Source organism: Alexandromys fortis, unplaced genomic scaffold, assembly GCF_014885135.2.
Source record: "Alexandromys fortis isolate MF-2015 unplaced genomic scaffold, M_Fortis_MF-2015_v1.1 scaffold_120, whole genome shotgun sequence".
Lineage (NCBI taxonomy): Eukaryota > Metazoa > Chordata > Mammalia > Rodentia > Cricetidae > Alexandromys > Alexandromys fortis.
The window spans coordinates 4,878,007-4,887,220 of record NW_026067999.1 but is presented as its reverse complement, the minus strand read 5'-3'; the positions used below and the strand labels follow the sequence as shown (position 1 = coordinate 4,887,220).

Here is a 9,214-nt window from a genome sequence, read left to right as displayed (position 1 = left end):
CATAGTGAGCTCCAGCCTGATCTACATAGTGAGCTCCAGCCTGATCTACATAGTGAGCTCCAGCCTGATCTACATAGTGAGCTCCAGCCTGATCTACATAGTGAGCTCCAGGCTAGCCATGGCTGTATAATGAGGCCCTGTCTAAAAATAAAAACCCAAAACCAAGAAATAAACCTTTACAGTTTTTTTTTACTAGTCACATGCAAAAGTTGGCATTTTAAAAGTAATATATTCTTATCTCTAAGATAAAAGTCATAAAGATCTTTCTATCCTTGGAGAAAAAGGAAATAGCGATATTTTTCTCTAGTTTTATATATTTTTGGCAATGAAGTGCTCACTAAAACCATCATATGTAGTGACGACTAAAATTGGGAATTCTTAGTAAGTTGGATCAGTCTTTCCCCCCTAAACATCTTTCCTCCCCTTCCCAAATACAGACACCATATGGTATAACATTTGTGTATTTAATATGTGGTAAAAACTTACTTCTAATATATGTTTTTCACACAATTTCATAACACTGGGGGATTTCACACTTAGCCCGTTCTCTGTGCTTCATTTTTATCGCCTGACCTCTAGCTTTCACACCAACCCCCCCCCATACACAGACATATTATGAATTGTTGTATTCTAATTGAGAACTTCTCTACTAGAGGGATAGCCTCTAGTCCAGTGCCAGGCAGTGGAATTTCCTACAGTGATAGACATCGTTTATAGCTTCACTTAAAAGTGTGTAGTCACTAGCCAATAGAGAGTGATATGCTCAAGGAAATGAATTCTGAAAGGTCAGTCTTTCTACATAGCCCTGGCTGGCCTGGAACCCACTATGTAGACCAGGCTGGCTTTGAACTCACAGAGATCTGCCTGTCCCTGCCTCCCAAGTGCTGGGATTAAAGGCGTGCACCACTACACTTTACTATTCAGTTTTTAATTGATTTATATTTAAGTGCATTTTATTTTAAAGACAAGGCCTCTGCAGGTAAAGGTTCTTGCTGTCAAGCCTGGCAACCCAAATTCAATCCCTGGAACCCTCATGGTGGAAGGAGAGAACTGACTCTCCAAGATTGTCTTCTGACCTACACACACACACACACACACACACACACAAACATACACACACATGCATGTGTCATGTGTTTATCTGTGTGTGTGTGTGTTTAAACATAAAGTCTTATATAGCCTAGTCTGGCCTTATACTCACTATGTAGCTGATGGCTTTGGACTGATCCTCCTCTTGCTGCTGGGATTATATACATACACCACCAAAGATGATTTTATATTTAAATTTAGATAATTACTCATATCCTTAATGGTTAATGATTTGGACAACCAAGATTCAGTCCACAGAGGCACTGAACCTTTTTTAGTATTGGATTTAGGTCTTAAAAATTTTATAATCTTGTCATTGAAACTGGTGTTTTGCTGGGCAGTGGTGGTACAAGCCTTTAGTCCTAGCACTTGGGTGGCAGAAGCAGGCAGATCTCTAGTATCAAGGCCAGCCTGGTTTACAAAGGGAGTTCCAGGACAGCCAGAGCTACACAGAGAAACCGCATTTCAAAAACATCAAGCAAACAAGCAAACAAACAAAAGAACTGGTGTCTTTACAAATTTTTGTGTTTTCTGCATTTGTTAGTTGTACATGTGGAATTGAGTTTTGCTAGTATTTTATACCAAGCCATCTTGTTGAAGTATTTATTTTATTTTTTAAGATTTATTTGTGTATGGGTGTTTTGCTTGCATGTATTCCTAAGTATCACATGTGTGCCTGGTATCCTTAGGGGCCAGAATAGGACAACAGAGTTAAGGATGGTTTTCAACCACTATGTAGGTGCTGCGAATTGAATCCAGATTCTCTGGAACAGCAGCTAGTGCTCTTAACTGCCAAGCCATCTCTCCAGCCTCTTTAATGCTTGTTTTAATTAGGGTTTCTATTGCTGTGAAGAGACACCATGACCATGGCAACTCTTGTAAAGGAAAACATTTAATTAATCAGGGTGACTCACAGTTCAGGGGTTCAGTCCATTATCATCATGGGGGGACATGGCAGCATGCAGGCAGACATGGTGCTGGAGAAGGAGCTGAGTGTTAATACATCTTGACTTGCAGGTAACAGGAAGTGGTTTCTGATGCTGGGTGGTATCTTGAGCATATAGGAGACCTCAAAGCCCGCCTTCACAGTGACACACTTCCTCCATCAAGACCACACCTACTCCAACAAGGCTAGACCTCCTACTAGAGCCACTCTCTTGGGGTGGGGGGGGGGTCCATTTTCTTTCAGACATCTCCCATAGACTCATAGCCATATCACCTGTATAAATAAATGTATCCTTTTGCAATTCTCACACTTCCTTTTTACTTCTGTGCACTAGCACCCCCAGGAAGTGTTGAGAAATCTGATGCCAGCAGACAGTTCTGGTTTTTTTTTATTCTTTAAAAGGCCTGCTTATAGATTCTAATCAAGGATAATGTTTGAAGAGGTTTCAAGTAGATATTCTTTATGAGGTTCAAGGATTCCCAACTAGTCCTGGTTTGCTGAGGACCAAACTACACAACTCTCACAAATATGCAGAGGGCCTAGGTCAGTCCCTTGCAGGCTCCCTGGTTGTCAGTTTGGTTCAGTCTCTGCGAGCCCCCACGAGCCCAGGTTAATTGATCGTGTGAACCTTTCTGTGGTGTCCTTGACCTCTCTGACTCCTACAGACCTGTCTCCTCCTCCTCTGCCGGATTCCTGAACTCCACCTAATGCTTGCCTATTGGCCAGACCCCTATTTTTAATATCTATTGAGTTGTCAGTACGTCCCCCCACTTTAAACTGCTGAGATACATCCATGTTTATCCTAATGCAGGAAACCCTTTTGCTTTGTTTTCTTTTGATCATTAGCCACTTTTCTCTTCCTCTGTGCGTGTCTGATGATCTTTCTTGAGTGACGGACACTGAATATAAGACAGGGATACTCCAGATTGTGTTTTGCACCAGTGAAGGTTCCTTCTTTGCTGTTAGACAAGTAGGGTGAATGATTTACCGCTTATATCTAACGAGGGATTTTATTTCTGCTGAGCCTGGATGCAATTTGAACCAAGCCATCTATGAGGCTGGAGTATTTATGCTCCAGTGTGGACGGAGGAAAGTTGAGGGTAGGAGGGATGGGGGGGGGGAATAAGAAGTTGGCACCATGAAGATGGGAGTGGTGGTGCATACCTAGAATCCCGGTAGTTGGGGGTCTGAAGTGGGAGGATTGCTTTGAGTTGGAGGTCATCTTGGATACAGAGAAAGAATCTGGTGCTCTGCCCCCCCCCCAAAAAAAAGATTGGGAATATGAGTGTGATAGCAGTGTAGAACTTTACGACAATTCTGAAGCCATTGCTGACAACTCTTAGTACTTCCTCTCCTTCCCTGAGAACCAAGGACGTAACAGCTATGCATGCACGTACTGAGATGTTGGGAACTTTCCATCTCCCTGAACAGGGGCAAGATAACCCTTAGGTGTTGACTCAGTTACTGATGTTTTGACTTAGTCCTTGGGAAGAGGCAAAGTGACCCTCAGAAGTTTCCCTTTACCTCATCTGATCTGGCAACCACTCTCCAGCCAATGATAATTTTGAATAAGCCAATCATAATAGTTAAAGAACAATTAACAGTTAACACCCGTTCCTTCTGTGGTTTTTCCCTTTAAAAATAGCCTGTACCAGCCATTCAGGGTCTTCTAGCCTCCCGACTGCTGGAAGACCCTGTCATGACAGAATTAATAAAATCCTCATGCTTTACATCAGCTGTGATGAGAGATGGTCTCTTGGGGCGACTCCTCCTCCTCGGTGATTGGACACTAGGGTCCAACAGCAGCCTCGGCTCCTGTACCAAAACGGTGAAGATAGGCACTAACAGGTATGGTATATCCACACAGAGTGATGAGGGGAGGGCAAAAGAGGAAGGCTTTGGGAATACTTGGAGAAGACATTTCAGCTATGTCTGTGTAGATTAAGGATGACTTTTTTTTTTTCCTAAAAGAAATAGTTGCTAGGTACTGGCTTCCTATCTTGCATTAACCATTGTAATCTAAGGTGAACATTACACTTGGATGCCATAGAAAAGACTTCCAAAGTTTGTTTTTAATGTTTTTTCCTTGTTGAGCTTATAGGTGCAGGTCTTTAATCCTAGACACCCGGGGGGCTGAGGCACGAGGTTTACAGTATCTGCCTGCACTGCAGAGTGACTTTGAGGGCAGCTAGAACATCTTAGTGAGGCCCTGCCTCAAACTAAAAAGCAAAAAGAGGGCTAGGTGTGTAGTTCAGTGGTAGAGTGCTTGCCTAATGTGTGCAAGATCCTGAGTTCAAACCATAGAGAAAGTTCTTAAAACCATTAAAAGTGTCTACGTGGAGTTAGAGAGATGGCTCAACAGTTAAGAGCACAGGCTGCTCTTCCAGAGGACCTTGGTCTGAACCCTAGCACCCTCAGGGTGGCTGAAAACCATCCTGAACTCCAGTTCCAGGGGATCTTCTGGCCTCTATAGGCATCGTACACATGTGATACACAATCATACAAGCAGACAAAACACTCAAACACATAAAATAGAAATTAAAAAATTTGTTTAAAAATAGTTCTTATTGCTCAAAAGAATATTATAACACAGAGTTCAATTCTTGAGTAAAAAATTACCCAAAATCTTTCTGCCAAACTAATTCAACTAAATTTTTTGTGGGTATCATCTGCTCTTTTGCTTATAAATACTCAAATGCAATTACACCCAATATCCTTCTTTTGTAATTGTAACCACAACATTTAGGTAGCAATCTCCCTTCTAAGATTAAGTTCAGTTTATGACTAATACTCATTGGTAAATCAGCAATGGGATAAAAGTCTTCATTTCATTTATGAATTTTAATGTTGTTCCATTCTGCCAGTTGGGGAGAGGGCAGCGGTCGGTATCGAACAGAGGACTTTGACCTTCCTGGGCAATCTAAGTTGTCATCAGTCAAGAGGCTTCAGTGATAGTTTGCACACTTTCTCATTTAAGATTGCTATGACCCAGGTTCTTGGGAAACTGCTTTATACTATATACTTCACTTGTAGCTCTCTTCCCAGAGCCCTTTTTATTGTTGCTTGCTCATCCTCAGGGCTCCAAAAGGAGTCACCCCTCACGCATGCCTTCTCTAGTGGCATTGCCTTGCATGACCACCTATTGCATCTTATTTATTTCCTCCAAGGCCCTCAGTCTTATCTGTAGCTACACATTTGCTGAGCTGCTCACTGTGTCTCCTCCACTCCTCTTTAAGAGTTCCTAGGAAAAGGACTGCATTTAGTTTATTCACCAAACTAAAGCCAGCCGAACTTTATAGACTTTGAGTCCTCTCGAAGGAAAGATGGTGCTGGGCGCATGGCCCACCCCCAATTTTTTCTGTGTCCCTTTATTGCTCTGTCCTCAGATAAGCACTTAGCATAATGGGGGCTTTGTTGAACAAGTAAGTATTAATGAGGATTGACTGTTCACTTCCTGCGAATCTAAAACTCACTTCAAGGGAAGTGAATTTGTCTATGCTGCAGGCCCTGGAAGGCTTTGGAACGGTGGGGTGCTTACTCAAACCTGCAGGAGGTGCAAGCTGTGTTGGCCCCTCAGGGGCCAGGCTTTCTGGTTTTGGACAACGGATAAGACACGTGACAGAGCACGCATATGAGTGACTTTTAACTCCCTAGTTGTCAACCACTATCAACCATTCTATGGAATTTGGGGGATCCGCATACAAGGAAATGTTCAATAATGGTTGAGGGTCAGAACTTTCATTTAATCCTATTAGCTCCACACTGGAAATTCTAAACTTTGCCCATTGATGAAACGCAGACTAAAAATAATACAAGGAATTGCAACAGACAACAGATACCTGAAGCGAAAGGAATTGGGACCTGTATTGAAAGCCAGGTGAATGGAAGTCAAGGAGTGAGTTTCCATAAGAAAGTGGACCATGCTTGATAGAAAGTGCCACCCAGTGTGCTGGCCGTGTATTTTTTACATGTGATTATGCATTTACTAACTTGAGAGCTCCCGAGCTCTCCAAAATCAGCCAGCCTGTCTTCCATCTTTCTTCAAGAGCCAAAGCGGGGAAACGCCTGTCAAGGGCCTGCCAGTGAGGTAATGAAAATCCTGACCTCATAAGAAGTCCTTGTGACAGCACTGCCACCCCTTCCGTACTTGGAGACGTCACAGAGGACCCCCAGTCTGGGCCCCGTGGCTTCCGGAGGCCTTAGGGGACCAGGTCAGCCACTCAGCTGTTTGGTCCTGGCCGCAGCAGAGGCTGCTCCGCCAGGTGCTGCGCAGCGGGAGGGGAGCCGGTCCTGCAGGGTGTGATTCTTGCTCGTGCAAGGCAAACTTTGGGAAGGAAACGGGGCTAGCGAACTGTGCCAGCAGGCCGCTTAAGTTTTCTTTCAAGAAGATACCTCTTTCTGCCAAGCCTCTTGAAGCTTGGCGGTCTTCCCACCAGGCCGGTTGGGGAACCCTGTAGAGGCTCATGCCCGGAGATAGGATGTGAGGTGATGTCAGGAGAATGGCACTCATAAACAGAAAGTGCATCTGCGACCTTTGCTCCTGTGGCAAGCATCATTGCCCACATCCCGCCACCAAGATTTATGAGAAGACAGAGAAACCATGTTTTTTCTCCGAATACACCGAGAAGTATCCTATCTATCCATCTTACATGCCCCGAGAGTCCTTCAAACCGAAGGTGGAGTACCAGAAAGGAACTATACCAATGGAAGGCCTGTCTACAACAAAGAGAGACTTTGGGGGTCACAACATCGTATCGGTGAAACACCATCGTCCCGAAAAGTTCACTCCGAGCCAAGATGAAATGGATTTCCTCACAACGTATAACCAACACTACAACTACCATCCTGCCAGTCGAGTGAGCCCCATCAAACCTCGAGACAACAGACAGCCATGTACCGACAAAATGGAGAATGTGCCTACATACAAAGCCCATTATTTACCTTGGAACCAGCAAAGGAGACCTCCATTTCGTCCACAGGAAACATACCGTCCTTCGTCCTGTAGGTTCGATCATAGAACCACACACCAGGACGATTACCCCATAAAAGATCTGGTGGATACGGTGAATTACAAACCCCCAAATGTGCCAAAGCTCTGTAATATTCCCCTGGAGAATATTACAAGCTACAAATCGACCTATGTGGCCCATCCTTTGGAGAAACGGTATGTGTACGAGGCGGAGAAGTATAAACCATGTGAAATCCCTTTTGACGGCCTTACCACCCACAAAGATTCTTACAAGGGTTTGAAGGGGGAGCCTGCGAAGAGCTGGAAACCTGCGTCCAACCACTCTGGGCTAGACATACCTTTTCCAACCAACACCGAATTTCGAGATAAATTCCAAGCTTGGCCAACACCGCAAATAGTCCCCAAAGAGCCTATCCCTTATATCCCACCTGAAGGGAAGATGGATCTTCTGACAACTTCGCAAGCTGACTTCAAGTACACTAATGGTATTCCTGCCCAGCCCTGCCGGCCAGTCTACCATATAAAGAAGAGCGACCGCTTTGAAGGCTCCACCACCACCAAAGAGGATTACAAACAGTGGGCCAACGTCCGCAGAGAGCCACTCAAACCTCCTCCCCAACTGATATTCTCTGATGAGCCTATGGATTACATGACCACCAATCGCGCCCACTATGTGGCCCATACACCTGTCAATACCAAAAGCTGCAAGCCTTCCTGGTCCGGCCCTCGTGTAAACATCCCGGTAGAAGGCCAGACCACCTATTCTACCAGTTTTACTCCGAAGGAAATTCAAAGGTGCCCAGCTTCATATTCTGAACCCCCTGGCTACATCTTTGAGGAGGTGGATGCTGTCGGGCATAGAATTTACAGGCCTGCTTCTCAACAGAGCAACCATCGTGGCTTTGGTGATGCAGAATGCCCTAACCAGAGAGAGATGGCAGTCCCAGCCTGCCATTGAGAAATGGTTGTTTAGCAATTGAATTTGCACAGTGTATTAAAAGCAAACAACTAAGGATTATTAATTGGACACAAAAGAATTCCCCAAAATGAAAACAACTATGTAAACAAGACAACAAACTTTATTATCAACTTCAGGATATTTGAAAGAAATAAGAATCACCTAAAAAATAGCATGGAATTACCAGCTGATTGACTCCTCTTAATCCTTCCTGTATTGTACCTCCCTAGCCCCACCAATGCCCCTTGCTTTGTGTTTATGAAATCAAAGCTGGTCTCAAGAAAATATTTCTCTGATCTAGGTGTATTTTGTTAATCTGATCATTTGAAAAGCTTGAAGTGTCAATAATAAAATTTATGCTGGGGAAAAAGTAAAATGGTATGATGATTCATTTTTGTTTTTTAATTCTTTAAAATTTTTCATAGTGTGTGGATTAAAACCAGACATTGATACATTCTACGTAAATACTTGACTACCGAGTTATACCCTAAGCCCTTTAATTCCTTCTTAGGCTGAGCAGATTTCTGGTACTTACTTAGTGAAATTGTCCAACTTAAAATGTATCTTAGTATTTGTATTACTGCAAGAAATATGCTCACCTTAGTTTCTAGGCAAACTACACAAGTACTGCTTTGGTTTGGAATACTGAAAATGTATAGATATTTTTGTATTCCTTACTGAAAATAGAAAAAAACTCATAAAATATGCATAAAAGTAATGCCTAGCCCACTAGTACATTAGCTTTGGTGTAGATAAATTAGCAAAAGCTAAAAATTACTAAGCTATATATGGTAAAAATTTTAAATTTCATTTGTATATTTTATTTACTTATTCATGTTTCTCTTTCTTTACAGGGTCTTTGTGTATATATCATGGCTTCCAGTTGTGTTTTTAATGGGATTACTGGGTGTGTAAACTAGTGGAGTTAATATTTCTTTCTTACGTTTTTCTTGGGTTATTTCCTTTTCTTTTGTCCTATTCCAATGTGTTAGATTTGCTGTACTATATTTTTAGTCCTTAGAAGACTGTTTTCTAATGAGAAACAGAAGGGATTGATCTGGATGGGGGGGGCAGTGGTAGAAAGGAACTTGGAATAAAGGGAGGAGAAAACTTAGAAAAACTTTTATTTTTCTATAATCTCCCAAACATATTTTTTTATTTTCCTGTTCGTTGCTCATTTGCACATTTTTAATAGTGCAATACTGTTATGCCATTGTGCTTGTATGATCGCTTTCTACTTTAAACTTAAAAG

At 42.7% G+C, this 9,214-nt stretch overlaps 1 protein-coding gene across 1 annotated transcript; it reads left to right on the top strand.

Moving 5' to 3' along the window:
- The first annotated feature begins 6,534 nt into the window (after nt 1–6,534).
- Nucleotides 6,535–7,962, top strand: LOC126512728 (stabilizer of axonemal microtubules 1-like). The gene has a single exon (XM_050160658.1). It carries the CDS (start codon nt 6,535–6,537, stop codon nt 7,960–7,962), a length of 1,428 nt encoding a protein of 475 aa, XP_050016615.1.
- Nucleotides 7,963–9,214: the final 1,252 nt, after the last annotated feature.